The sequence below is a fragment of the Thermobia domestica genome, chromosome 10 (genome assembly GCF_964235325.1).
Source record: "Thermobia domestica chromosome 10, izTheDome1.hap1.1, whole genome shotgun sequence".
In the NCBI taxonomy this organism is placed as follows: Eukaryota; Metazoa; Arthropoda; class Insecta; order Zygentoma; family Lepismatidae; genus Thermobia; species Thermobia domestica.
The window spans coordinates 20,899,538-20,915,059 of record NC_137463.1 but is presented as its reverse complement, the minus strand read 5'-3'; the positions used below and the strand labels follow the sequence as shown (position 1 = coordinate 20,915,059).

The 15,522-nt window shown below is 36.2% G+C and overlaps 1 protein-coding gene across 1 annotated transcript in view; it reads left to right on the top strand.

Annotated features, from left to right (window-relative positions):
• The window catches only part of LOC145661414 (putative fatty acyl-CoA reductase CG5065), a 30,261-nt gene extending 23,617 nt beyond the window's left edge, over window positions 1-6,644 (top strand). The window contains exons 6-8 of the mRNA XM_081726716.1: window positions 1,463-1,705; window positions 3,273-3,530; window positions 6,521-6,644. Of these exons, the coding sequence (XP_081582842.1) occupies window positions 1,463-1,705; window positions 3,273-3,530; window positions 6,521-6,599 (580 nt within the window). The 3' untranslated portion in view covers window positions 6,600-6,644. The remainder of the gene's footprint in view (window positions 1-1,462; window positions 1,706-3,272; window positions 3,531-6,520) is intronic.
• Window positions 6,645-15,522: the final 8,878 nt, after the last annotated feature.

Here is a 15,522-nt window from a genome sequence, read left to right as displayed (position 1 = left end):
CATCGCTTGTTACAATCGTGTCTGAGAAAAGGCTCGATTTTTACCTGTGAGAGCTGACTTGTGGCGATTGACATGTGATCTTCTTTATTCCTTTCACTGAGATTGTGAGGTACCCTAGCGGTAAAAGTGGATTTAAAAAGATAGGGGGACGGATAAAATCACGCTGTCTCCCGTGCTTATCTTTGCCCATTGTAATTTTTTAGGAAGTGGAGGGACGTCATTTTTTTGCATTGGGGAAACAGCGTCCTCCCGCGTTCTCCCTCACTTTTACCCCTGAGATACTCATTCTCCTAACTTGATGACTTTCCCTAATTTCTCCATGTCGTGGCAAACAGTTGATTGTAATGTATTCAAACTTTCTGCTATGTCTCTTGTTAATTGACGTAGTTTTGGCTCCAATATTGCCTTTAAAAGGTTATTCTTACAGTCGGAAGGACGTCCCGCCCTCGGTTCGTCTCTTAAAGCCGTATCTTCAGAACGGAAGTTGGCAAACTAACTTCTCCAACTGTCTGGTTGGTTATTAATGCTTTAACGTATACAATGGATATTTTTTTTTCAACTTTCACCTTAACACTTTTGCTTTGTTTAAATTCCCAAAGCATCACATGACGAATGAATGTGTACTTTCTCATTCTCCATTTTATGGGTTAGGAACAACAAATTAACATAAACATGTACCACACAAAACAGTTGTCAGAAGACTAACTGAACCCTTATCTATTTAGTGAAGGCAAAAACTCGTTTGGCCCGGTGACTCATTGTGGACAGATACGAACAATAGATTCTATCTAATTGCTTCGGAAGTTGTCCGTGACTCGACCTAATAATTTATGAGTAGTAATATGCAAGTAGTAATGAAATGTCTGCTTACATGGGTTTATACTGTACGTCATCCCCCCCCCCGATAACACTTAAAATGACGCTACTGGTGTAAGCGTAAGTCAGAAAGGAGACCATTTTCAGTATCTACTGAAGAGCAAGCAATCGAAATAAAATGAAATTTGTGGTTTTACGTACCACGATTACTCCTTTTAGATTAAAAGACACTAATGGTTAATGAAAATGAATGATTCTGAAATAATTGGTGGAATAAAAATATGGAAGGAAATGGGAGAACCTAGAGAAAACCCAGGGACACGATGTTGTTCACCATAAACATACATGGTTTGAGATCAAACCAGGAACCTTTCGTATCCGAAGTGAGTGTTCAGCCACTGACCCACCGTGCTCCCAAGAGTAAGCTATATATATATATATGCACACTGTACATTAAGAAAGTATTTTTGTTTTCATAGTTATCATCACACATGAATGAAGCAGTTTTAAAAAGACTACCCATTTTAAATGAATCATCTTAGTGCATGTACCATATTTACTTTTTTTATGCTTTCAAAGTACTGAATGTCATTTATTTATTTATTTATGTATTTATTTATTTATTTGTTTATTTATTTATTTTCAGATCTTCACAACCATTGGTTCTGAATTGTTGTGCATCTCCGAAGTTCCGAGTTAAGTTCAGACTAATAATGGAATTGGGATATATGGCAAATGACGAAATCCCGTTGAATGACATTCTATGGTTTCCTGCAAGAAATCTTATTACGACACACAAGTGGCTGTATTACATCTATGCCATTCTTTTCCATTTACTTCCAGCTCTTCTAATAGATGGTCTTTGTTTATTAAGTCGAAAGAAACCCAGGCAAGTTGGATAATTTCATTCAGGGTGTGATTATTTTTTTTTTTTTTTTTTTTTTTTTTTTGTTCAGTGGTAGAGCGGAGCAGTCACTTCTGGTGGACAGGGTTATAAAATCAACCTTAGATTTTGTGTTTGTTGTGGACATCACAGTCGCAGTCAAAGAGTATACAGATAGTAAATGCTACTAAAAACTTGAAATCACGGAGCAGGACTAGTGGGAGTCTTCCGATACAGAGGAAGACCATTGTGCAGAATTGCCAGCTGTACAAGAATTCTAGTACATTTAAAGAAAAATTGGAGTAATTCTTAAGGTGTAAAAGGGGATTTGATTTAGTCTGCTCTTGAATTAGATTAGAGAACGAATTGCCACATTTTCGATATAGGCCTACAATAGTAACTTACTAACTCTTAACTCAACATACAGCATTCATTACATTCTTTTAGTTTCTTATTTAGGTTAGCCGCATATTGTCCGCAGGACAAAACAACCAAACCGAGGCGCACAACAGACAGGAAACTATGAACAACGAACCAAACTTCGCATTGCATACTCACCCAAACACGTGCTAGACAAAACGTTGTGATTGAGATACACGTTCAAAGAACTCAAGGTTAATTGGCACATAGTGTGCCGCTTTCATGCCGTGCTCTGTCCGCGCCATGATCCACATAGTTTCTTTTCAAACTTTGACAATGAAAAATCATTGCATTGTCTTTTTTATTCACACTGTCACGTGACATGAGAAGAGAAAGCAGCCCGGTCGTGGGTCATCGGCCGCGATTTTTCGGCTTTGTTCGGAGCACCCGAAGCGACACGAAGTTGACCAGAACCAAGGGAAATGATGTAGAAAGCAGCAGCAGCACGGCATGGTATGTATGAATGGTCGCGGCCGTGGCAGGGGAATTAACGTTTAGGTCTCTCCAGATCCTCTCCTGCCTTCCTCTGCCTCATCTTGGCCAGTTTGTCCTTTGATCAATATGCGACCAGCCTTGCTTTACGCATGTAATCTATGTTTTTACGTACGCCACATACGTTTATCTCTCAACGTAGTCGTTCATAAATGATTAAGTAACGTCATACAAATTTATGCATTTACATACTCAATCTAAAACAAAGAAATGACAAGTACATAGGATAGTTGTCTAACTTCGAACACGCAGTACTGCCAAGAAGTGAAGGCAGCTCGAGAAATACCTGAGGGTTGCTCTGAAGCAAATTCAATTCGCCAGGTATGATACAGAAATCGTTCATTCGCTATTGAGTCCTAAAGGACATGCCTTATATAAGAATGACATATAATCGCTGTTTAAATATATCTTAGCTCCAATGGTAGTAGGTAATGTATACTTGAAAAAAAATTCAACGGACCAACCAGTCCTAAGACAAGCTCGCTTTGTTTTGTGAGACGACGCAAAGTCGTAAGTTTATTGCTGTCTCCATTACAAAGCAAACCGACCGTTAATAGTAAGATCGAGACATAATATAACTCCATCATAATTTTACGGTCACACTGTATTTGTTGTCGTTAATATATTCTTTTCTTTCTATTTTTTGATTCATATTTTCCAGGTTAGTAAAATTGCATTTGACAATCCATTCAGCCATGGAGTTAGTAAGCTATTACGTGGAGAATGCATGGGTCTTCACGAGAACAAAATTAGACGAACTGCAATTAAAAGTATTACCTGAGGATGCTAACGACTTTGATATGAATACTGAAGACGTTGATTTACTCACCTTCGTTAAGAATGGGATAATAGGATGTAGAAATTTTATACTTAATGAAGATATTTCAACTTTGCCACAAGCAAGGATACGGTATAGGAGGTTTGTATCCTTTTCTTAATTTTAATTTTTCATTAGCTAAGCTTATAAGACGAATCACTTTAAATTAAAAATCATCGTTGTATAATCCAAATTTTACAAAATAAACATCATAAATTATTGTCATAAATAAGCACCACAAGATATTCAATGCGGCATTACTGATCCTAAAAATATAAATGACTTCTAAACTGGTTACTAAGGTATCAGTCAAAAGGGTGTAAGGACAAAAACAGCGCATGAAGGAAAACAGCACGTGGCCAAAATCAGCGCATGCAAATACAGCTTGAGCATAAATTGCGCATGAACAAAAATCACACGCACTAAAAAAAAACACTGTTTCCGTCTGTGTGAGGTTTTTGTCCATGCGCTGCTTTTGCCCACACTGTATTTGGATGCGCTGTTTTTGTTCATGCGCTGTTTTAGTCCACGCTGCATTTGCATGCGCTGTTTTCGCTTACTGCTGCTATTATTTGTGCGGTTTAGACCTAGAACCGGTTTCTAATGAAGTGATCATTGAGTTTTCGCTGGAATGCATCTAACTCAAATGCATTCAATGTACACTCTTTGAAAAAAATGTGCCTTTGGTATGAAATTATCAAATTGTTAGTGAGGATAGTTCCGCTTCAATTCCCGATGTGGGGCACGGTATATTCAGTGTTAACTGTTGACATAGTGAGGCAATTAAGAAGCTACTTGAGGGTTAAGAGATACCAACTTTGTCACGTTAGAAGCTGATGTGCTATTTTTCGACATGTAGTTGAATTTTAGGCACTTAGGTATACCTAGGTTATTCATATGTCGGTACTGGCAGGAAATTTAAGTACCTAAGCACCAAAGCTGACGTAGTGGAGTAAGCCGACAGAGTCTTCTTTTTAGGCTGCAAGGTGCTGAATCATGCCGGAGATAATACGCGTTAAATAACGTTGAAGTTTTTGAGATCAGGTAGTGTTGGCTATAGTTCTGTAAGGAATGCTGTGTTTGCTTTATGCATTGTGGCTTATCTTCACGAGAACAACAGTGTAACCAGTGAAAGTGAGTTATACCTTTTGCTACATCATACATAGTTTAAAGTTTGAAGATTTGAAACTTAATATTTTTGGTAATTGCTATTCTTTGGTGGAAAAACGTGTTTGAAATCTAACGTTAGGATGTCCTGTAAGTCGTGCAATCCAGCATATCTAAACTTCACTATGATATACGCAATCGTAAAGTACAAGTGAAATGGTGGATGATGTTTTTTGGTGATACAAATGGACCGTCACGTGAAGCTATCACAAGATCAAGAAAAAGACTCTTTGGAGCAGCAGACAATAGCTCACCATTCGATGAGAGTTTAGTGTCCAATATATCAGAGTGGTAATGCTGCATGTATATTTTCTGAAAGTTTCTATTTGCAAAACAGCAGCGGAGAGGAATAGGTTCAGTGTATATCAAACGTTGGCTGTGTCGATACAAAGAATGATTGCCGGTAGACGGGTTGCGGTACGGTACGCCAATGCAATTAAGTTGTATAAGCTACTTTAGTTACTTCAGTTCTTCCTACATTTCATGACAATTCTTCATATTTTTAATTAACTTTGTTCGTGCGTTTCAAATTTAGTACGTAAATTAATATTGGTTATTACTTCCAGGGGTTAAGTTTAGAGTTACCCCTCCGCTTTTTATAAAAATCAGGAAAATTTACAGGAGAAATGAGGTAAGAAATGATAATTTAAAGTTTTTATTTGATGTTTAGGAATGTAAGTTCGGCAGGAGAGTTATGTTTAATGCGAGAAAAGATATGTGGAAGTTAGTACTATTTGGCGGATGCGAAAGCATTCGCGGAAGGTTTCAGCAACATGGTAGTTGTAAAATATGGCGAATATGGCGAACAGGTGTAACGGATGCGCAAAAATAATGAAGAAAACCTTTTAAATGTTTGTGAAGCCCACGGAGTACTGAAGTTACGTAAAATGTAACAATTTTTAATACTTTAATCATTGTTTTTTGTATGTTGCAAAGTACAAGGGCACCTTCAGACTGGAGGGGCAACTCTAAACTTAAGCCACTAAACTTAAGTATTAGACCAACTGTACACAAATACGTGGAATATTAGAGATAAGATTTTACGGTAAATAACAAAAATTTTTCAAACATGGGGTTACTAAACTAACCACCAGAGGCACAATTGGCGCCATTATCTATATGATTACAGCTAATTGAATAGTTTGTTTTCCAGATGTATGGCAAAAAGTGGTCAGCTGCTATTTGTTCAGACAGCTGGAAGAGGGCTAACTACCAGGTGGAAGGGGTGAAAAAGATGGGAAAAAGTAAGAAATGTACAATGAAAAAGTAAAAAGTTTAAAGAAGACGTGGATGTAAGTAGCTACGAGTAAATGTGAAAAGAAAAGAAAGGTATTAGAGTAATGTACGAGGAAAGAGAAGCCCACTTAAACTCCCGACCTCCATATTGCACCACATTAACACAATGTTAACGTACGCCATTTATAACGCATAGTGTGGTTTGAAAGAAGAACGCATCGGAAATGTGTGCCAATTGTGCCTCTAGTGGTTAGTTTAGTAACTCTATGGTTTGAAGGGATTTATTTTCACTGTTCACTTTATTTTTGTCATAATATCCATGAACATATCGATTTTGGAGTTTCTTTGACTTATCATTCTTCAAGTATTAAAACAAGAGGTCTCTGCATGTCAATATGTATTATATTGTATAAATTATCATACACTTTAACACAATAAGGACTCTAGTTTATGAAAATGGATAAATATTTTTATTCTGGACTTTTAATTCTAATTTATGGGCAAAAAATGATATGTCGGTTGTGTTGCTTTATCTCTATGTCTAAATATTTACTGACGAGTATAAGACCAAATGGAAGATAAAGCGCAAACCTGGAGTTAATCTTCAATAAATTTAAATTGAATTACAATGAAATGACTTCGAAATACAAATCTTTCGCATGTTTTAGTAATTGTTCTTTTTTTCCCAGGATGTACTATATAGACAAAATAGTCAAAATAAGCTTTACGTTACTCTTTGTCTGGTGGATAAAATTGGAGTTCTTCTGAAGAAGGCAAACTGAAGAACAAATTCATCAATTGCATGCTTACCAGTCTGTAGTCTAACATTGTGCCTTTAAGCAAAGCTAACGTCTGATTAGGAGTTACATATCTCGCCGTTAGATGTCAGCAGATATCATCCAGCGGTTGACATCTACCGGACGAAATTGGAATTTCCAGTAGGCGATCTTTCTTTGGTGACTTCCAGCGTCTATTGTTTTATGATTTCCTTCTAGAGGGCAAGTGAACAAATGACTGGCTAAAATGCTAATTGACAATTACCCTCCAAAGTGTGCAAGGTGTATTTTATTCGAAAATACGTGGGATGCTGTAGAATGGCTTTCAGAAAGCTACCTTGAAAGTTCGCAATCTTAAGACTGGACCTGATGCAAGTATAAATGCTGGCGGAAAGTGACCAGCAGATTAGTTGTGTTACAAGCAGTCAAGCAAATTTCGCTACAGTATACAGGTGTTACAATGCATTCCTCTTCTGATTAGAGTTTAATTAGTGAATTCCTGTCAATTTTGTAGAAGCTTTTGATCCTTCCAGGAGACGTGAAGAAAGAACCAAAGACTTACACTGTCGTATTGAACGGGAAAAAGGAATTTACAATGTAAATATTTAATTTAATTAGATATTAAAAAGAAATGCCTTGATATATATATATAGTCAGCAAAGTTAAATTTGCTTGCGAAGGGCGCCAGGAAAGCGTGTCACTAGAATAATACAAACTGTTTTGTTTACTTTAATAGCGTATATATTAGGACAAGTAAACCGCTAGTAATTTCTGTAGTGAAAAGCAGCCCTCAAACCTAAACTGTTGCTCACTCCTATTGTAGGTTATATACGTACTTCCAAGCATGTAACACCGTTAGTACGTAAATACTCTATGTAATAGTGATATACTGTTTAACAACAGTGTAATATAATTGTGTGAAAAATCAGAAGCTATTCTTAGGCTATGTTTAGTCGTAGATAATGTAACATGCAAAGTATTGTTATTTGAAAAGTACCGAAGTTTCTCTGTGATTCTTTTAATTCTGTAAACAATTGTTATGTGATGAATATACAGGATGTTTGGAAAGAATATTTTTTAAAAAAAGTTGGGAAATGAATTCTCACACGAAAAACATTTTAAAAAAAATGGGTAGATCAACCTAGGAGCACAAATGTGTCGTTCAGAGGTTATATCCCACCAAAAATTTGTCGGGCTGACAAAATATAGTCGTAACTTGAAAACGAAAAGTCGGATGTAGATCGAATAAAACAAAACAAAACAAAAAACATTGAATGTGAGCTTATATTTCATGAATATACTAATGGATATGGAACTAGAGCTACGGAAAGTTTCAAAACACAGAAAGTAATTCATAAGGTCTTTTAGAAACAAAAAATGATACATAAGGAAGTGAAAACTGTTATACCTCCCGTATCTACTGGTTGGCACAAAATGACTACTATATGCTCTTTTACCCGACTTTCATCTGACGTTTCATTAACTTCGTATTTTCATATTCACGTATGAAAATTCATTTCCGAGGATTTTTTAAAAATGTTGTTTCCGAATACATTTTTAAAGTTTTCTGGTTCTAAATGGTTTGTTCTTTCATCATAAGTGTCTGACAGATGTATTATGCTTAGTGGCACTATCGCTAATTGATTTTTTATCACTAACAAATTAAATTAATGTCTGTAGATTTAACACTACATTATTGCATACTATATGAAGTAAAACAATTGTATAATGATCATTGTATATAGATAGAAAAGGAATGTGTAATACCAAATATTCTGGTTTAACAGATCGTAGATTAGTTTTTCAAGGTGCGCAAGCATTTTTTATTGGGTAATTTTTATAAATAATTTAACATTTAAATGTGTGTCTGCTACAAATTATTATCATTGTTTTGATGGAATAATTATCACATACATTGTATTAATAAAAAATAATATCACTAATATTAGTATAGTTATTGGATCAAAGGCTCCAATATATTTCAATTAAAAATTTTCTTGTGGGTCTTATATCTGGAGAATTATAGTGTAGGTTAAAATCAAAAGTTAAGTTAAAACCAAACTATCACTTAACTTAGTATGATGTGCTTATTCCGTAAAAAAAAAAAAAAAAAAAAACTCGATTTAGGGGCCGTTCAAAAATTTTATGGTACCTAATTCAAAAACTAATTATTGGTCAAGATGGCAATCTTTTGATCCTTTTTTTAAAATCATTCCTAAAATTCTTGTTTTTGGCTATCGTATTACTGTTAAGATAGGTTTAAAGCTTCCCCCACTTTTAAAACGGGAATTTTCTAAAAAGAAAGTAGGGACTTTCCCCGTTCGCTTATGTTTCTAATGATAACTGTATATGCTGAATTTTATCGTTTTAACTTGGCGGACTCGTGAGATAGGTTATTTTTTTGCATAACTTTTGAACCCTTTATATCCACTTGAGGATGCAGATTTTAATAAAAGTAGCAATATAAAAATACACTTGAGAGAAGGGGTATAATTATATTCCAAATTACATTGTAAACGTTTAAGATTCCTGGTGACAGCTCATTGGCTCGGATGCAACGTTAAGCTGTAGATTTACGTCTCATATAGCCTCGTTGCTGAAAGAAATGCTAAACCCTATTCCAATCAACAATGAAACGGGTCAGCCGGTTTCGTATGATGCGATCTTACACAAAATCATTTCCGTTTTATATAGCTTACTGTATTAGAAAACATCGAAAAATATGAAATACCAAAATATCGATCAAAAAATTTGATATCGATATTTCTATATATCGAGCTAGTTCACGGACCTCTTAACAACTACGAAATGAACTTAATACTACTATGCGTGATTCACTTTACTGTTTTCATTTTTAATTTTTAGCTGAGTTTATTACCTTTTTCAAATCTACATGTTAAACTACGATGAGCAATAAGAAAGTAAGGTTACAGAACCTACAGTGAAACTTGTATATATGTATATATTATTTCATACAACCAATAGATACAGCCAAAAGATAGTACATAGATTAGGTTACTTTTCTGCATAATCACCATACCTATTGAGGCACTGTCGAACCGTGAGATGAGTGCCTCCTGGCAAAAATCCTCTCCTTGCATGTTCAGCCACGTTGTCACTAAGTGTTTCATCTCCTCTGAAGCAATGCGACGGCCTCCTAGGTGCTCTATCGAGTGCAGGAACAGATAAAAGTCGCTTGAAACGAGGTCTCGACTGTAGGGTGGGTGGTCGATAATGTCGCAGCGAAACTGCTTCAACAGCGTGGTGGTCTTCTGGGCTGTATGTGGGCGCGAGTTAATGTGAAGGAAGATGACGCTCTCGGTAAGAAGTCCTGGCCGTGACTTCTACCAGTTGGCGGTCAATTTCAGCTGCGGTTACATTTTTCGTGCACAGAAATCGAATTACTGAGCGGACTTCTTCGCGAGACCAGCTTTCCAAACGAGTTCCCATTTGTGTTTACATTCTACTAGCACCGTGGGTGGCGGGTGGCTTAAAGCCTGCACAGTTGCAAACTCCATGTATTAAAATTACCGCATACTTCTCATTCCTCTAGAACAGACAAAACTACAAAAATATCGACCTTCAAACCTTAGTTTCTGATCCTCCCTCGTACATGTTAAACAAAAACATGAAACACCTAATTTGTTATTCAGTGTTGCAAACCAAGGACGCTACACATCACAAACATTCGTAAACAGCTGAATTTTGGAAGCCTCTATAACAGTATTAATGCAAGTGAGACGGACATGTCCATGCACATCAGAAGTATGTACTTTACTGTCGGATGCTATGGCCGTGATATGACTTATTTCTAACACGTTCGAACAAAGTTACAAAGGATTCAAAATTTTACTTTTCTCAAAATGGTTTATTTGAAAAAAGTGCTTAGATAAAAATCACATAAATAGTTTACAATAAGTGTAAAGGTCATAATGCGTTTACAGAGCAATTTGATATCTCAAACCATTCGGAGTAGCGCCGTAATTTGAAAATTTTCCTGGAGAGGTAAGCACTAATATTTGAGCCCTAAGGAAAAAAATGAAATTGGGTTCTCTATTAAAATATGAAATTTTACCCCATAGAATTTAATATCTTGAGAAATACTTTTAGTATTTCCAGCGATCTCACTTGAAGTAGGACCCTAACTACATTTATGCTTGATCTGAGGGAAATACAGTGAAACTTTCCTTAACGGACACCTCTCAATAACGGACACCTCCATAATACGGACAGATTTTTTGTCCCGGCAAAAATATATGTTCTCTTACGGAACAAAACCCTCCCTTTTACGGGCACTCTCAGATACGGACGCGGACAGTCCTTTTTTACCCCCAAACGTTTCAATAACCTCTTCATAACGGACAGGAATTATTCTTGTTTCTGCGATATTTGACAGTAGACAGAAAAGTCTTTTCCCCACAAGTGTATCTATCATCAAACAGAACAACTTCAAGCTGAACTTGAAATTCTTCTTTTTTTCTGCCCGCAATAAACTGCTTTCTGGTGGAAATCCTAGAAAATCCTAGAAATAAGCACTAACACTCATGCTGGATTAGTCGTATGGTCAAGAATTCTATGCGGATCTTCCCTTCCCTAACAAATTTAGTGTTTTTTCCTCTGGGCCTTGCATCTTTCCCGACAATTTCATAGATAACAAAAGAAACATTGTTTATTTTGCGATAACATTTTTCAACGAACAATGTTTTCTCTCTTACTTTTTTGGAAAAGCAAAATTTTTCTTTTGTACAAATTGGTGTGTGAAACAGTTGAACAGTTAAAGAAATTTGCCATTCATCGCGGTGAAATAGAAGTTCTCCAATTGATCCAACAGTTGCAAGCAAATTTCGAACAGAAACTAGTGTCCGTAGGATGTACACGGCAGACAACTACTGCAGACTTTTCCCCAAGAAATTTGGCGAGTTTCTTCTCCACATTTTCAGTATTTAATAATAATATTGCATACTTTTTAAAGCTATTTTTACTTTTAATATAGGCGGTAAGTAAATTAATGGATTTTTTACAGGGTCATGACATGTCCTTAAGAAAATTACTATACACGCATTAGCATTTGCAGTATACGAACATATTAACACATTCTCCCACAATAATTTTATTTAACAGAAATTAATTTCTCCTTCATCCGTCCCAGTAATTCAAATACGTACTAAATAGAGTATTTTCATATTGAATTTTACGTACTTACGCTCATACATAATCTATTTACTGTATATTACTGCATACAATTACCGTTGAGAAAATTAAATTTTTGTAACCTCCCTGTAACGGACACCTCTCAGTAACGGACAAAAATTCCCGTCCCATTGGTGTCCGTTATTCAGAGGTTTCACTGTATTTTGTTCAGATGATGGTGAGGGCAGGAATTTTAAGTAATCTTTAGTTCTTTTGGAAATGGCATGGTGAGATCATTCCATACTTCAGAAGCTAAATTGAGGAAGCAATGTTTGACATAACTTAAAGCTTTAAAAAAAAATATATTAGGTCCATTTCTGGGGGCCCGAATAGTTTCACTGAAATGGGCCCAGATCACCTAAGCCTAATAGTTTTACTGAAATGGGCCCAGATCATCTAGCTCCTAATAGTTTTACTGAAATGGGACCAAATCACCTACGCCCTAATAATTTTACTGAAATGAGCCCAGATCATCTAGGTCCTAATATTTTTACTGAAATGGAACCATAGGAAACATATCACCTACGCCCTAATAGTTTTACTGAAATGGGCACAGATCAAATATGCCCTAATAGTTTCAGTGAAATAGCCCAGATCACCTAGGTTCTAATAGTTTTACTGAAGTGGGCCCAGATCACCTAGGCACTAATAGGTTTACTGAAATGGGCCCAGTTCATCTGTTGTATTTTTCATTTATACATTTATGTTCGTATTGTATCATATGGAGTAAGAAGGTTTTAACTTAAAGTGGGCCCTCCTCGGACAGCGGGGAGGTAAAATGGGCCCAGTTGCCTGCCACCAAGTTACGGCCCTGATCTGGAGAACGAACATTGGTAAGGTTTGCAGCTCTGCCCAAAATTATGAAATTGTGCCACGTAATTACAACTATCGAAAACAATTCGTGTAATGTTAGACAAGTACGCGAAAAATAATAATAATGAGAAAAAAATCAAGTACGCAGTACAGCAATATTCATCCATGTTTTTTCTTTTTAATAGAATTTTCTGATTAAATATTAGTGCTGATGTTTAGTTACTTATCATGATCCGGTTTACTGACATAATCTAATATCCTGCGTAGAGAAATAATGTTGTTGTTATTGATAAATAGAATAGTATGTAAAGAAGAGATCGTAAATACTAAATCAATGATTAATATAAAGCAATTATAATAGAATAGAAAGCTACTACATATTAAAGACTTGTGAACAGAAGAATCATTAGTATATATGTTAGGTACGCTAAACTAAGTAATACATCTTTAAATGATAAGTTCTGAGTTCCGTTAAAGGAAAGTTCTCAGGCTGTTTCTAAGTTCATTGCATTACTAATAGAACCAAGTATCTTATAAAATAGAGGATCTGCCCTTACAACAAAATCTTGAAGCCATACGTCACAATTTCGCCACCCCTACTCTGCCCACTCCGCCCAATAGGATCGCAATGTTTTGAGCCAACAATCATGGCGGAAACGAAAGTAGCCAATCAGACGTGCCGATGCTCGGTTGTTTTTTTGGCTTCATTGATTTTATATTATGAAGATACATATGGGCAGATCCTCTATTTTATAAGATCCTTGAATAGAACAAACTATTTTCTTATTTTTTTCTCATTTTCTTCAGGATTTCGGTAACTTAAAAATTATGAAACTGTAATTTGGTTAATACATCATGTTGAGTTGAGTTGATTTTGAATTTAACCTTCCTTTCAGCAGCGAGGCTATATGAGACGGACCTATTGATTAACGTGGAATCTGAACCACATGAGCTCCCGCAGGTAATCGAACTCGGGTCTCCCACGCTACATCATGTTACTTAATAATACAAAATGAATCAAGTGATTTTGTAACACTGTTTTTAAAAAGATAGATTTGAGAGGGGTTGAAACCAATACTGCCATCTTACTGAGAAAGCATTTAATTGCGCTGCAGCAGTGGACTGGAGAACAGCACGCCTTCCATTAGTTCATGCCATTTAAGGTAGCCAACTTTTGAGAATGGAAAAGCCGGACATCCTCCTGGTGAACGTACGCTCTTAAGATTGTGACTTCATCGCTCGTTAAAAATATAAACAACCTGAAAGTGGTTACAATACATCAAATTGAGCGATACGGACTTCGAATTTAATAACTTTAGTTACTATTGAAGCATTTATTAACCCGAGGAAGCCCATGCTAATTTTACCCTTAAAAGGCCCAGGGGGTGCCTCTGAGGTTCCCTGCTGCATATACAAGCTACCTGAACTCACCGCGACCATTTGTATTTTCCGTCATTAATAGGAAAGGCTAGTCAGTACTTTGCTATGAAATCATTTGTCAATGGTAATAAACAATGAACAGTATCAAATAATTAGAAAAGTACATACTTCAATCGAAGCCTCGAAGGCACTCCCTGGGCCTTTACGTTAGTATAAAAAATAACGCTATTTTTTCTTAGGTAAAGTAAAAAAATGCTTAGGAAACGCAATCAGAGGGTGTATTTCAAAGAGATAGAAGAATTCTAGAGCGCAGGACACGGGACGAAATATCTATTAAGAATAATGGCATTAAAAAATTGACCACGGTGCCTCCGAGGCACCCCTTGGGCCTTTACGTCAATATAAAAAATAACCTTATTTTCTCTGAAGTAAAATAAGAAAACGTATTAATAACTCAATCAGGGGGCATATTCCAAAGAGATAGAAGAATTCTAAAGCGAAAGACACGCGACGAAACATCTATTAAGAATATTTGCATTAAAAGTGGACCAGGGTGCTTCTGAGGCACCCCCTGGGCTTTCTCGCGTTAAATGTACTTATTTCTGTTGTGACTGAATGTCACATGTAATTGTTGTAGTCTACCATCAATAATACAACATATTTAAAAAGAGAAAAGCAAATATAATTATGGCATGTACAAAATATACTTGAAAAATAAGTCTTACCAGCTTCGCTGGGACTGGTAAAGTCTCATCATGAATCCATGCTTTTACTGGATCTGGATGTATTATTTAATTGGAAGATGTGACTAAGGATGAAGCACTGCTAGTAGCGTTCTTGAAAATGTAGCTACTTTTGTTGACCTTTAGCGGTTTTGATCAGTTCAGTAAATTTTTGTTTTCAGCTCTTCAGCAAATTCCACACACGACAGGTCAATATCAAAGGGAATTATGAGCTTGCATTAACCATATTCATTGAAAAACTATTCCTTTTGTCACTTGAATATAATCTGGAGAGTATACAGTATAGAACTAGTAACAAGAAAAATTACCACACATTTAACATCTGGTTTTGAGGTTGTACCGGACACCGGACAAAGAGGTCAAAAACCGAACTGTCCGGTAAAATACCTGATGGTTGGCAACCTTAATGCCATTAAGACTTAGGTTGCAAAGTTTGAGGCTTCTAGTTCTACGTTGAAGAAGAAAAGCGATCGCGTGAAAACTAGTGCTGTCGAATTTTTGTGACATTTGCGGTTTTCAGTTTCTGAGAAAATCGGTTTTCTGAAAACCGTAAATCGCAAATGCGGTTTTCAAAACCGAAACCGCAAAAGCGTTTTTGAAAACCGACATTTCGGTTTTATGAAATTTCACTTTTTTCAAAACCCGATTTCGACAGCACTAGTGTAAACAGTACGTACCCCAGAGAATACGACGTCTGTGAGAAAAGACTTTTTGACAAATCCACGCCGATCAGCGTGTTGCCATTCTGTGTTACTCATAGCATGTGACCGCAGCATGCGGCAAATTTTG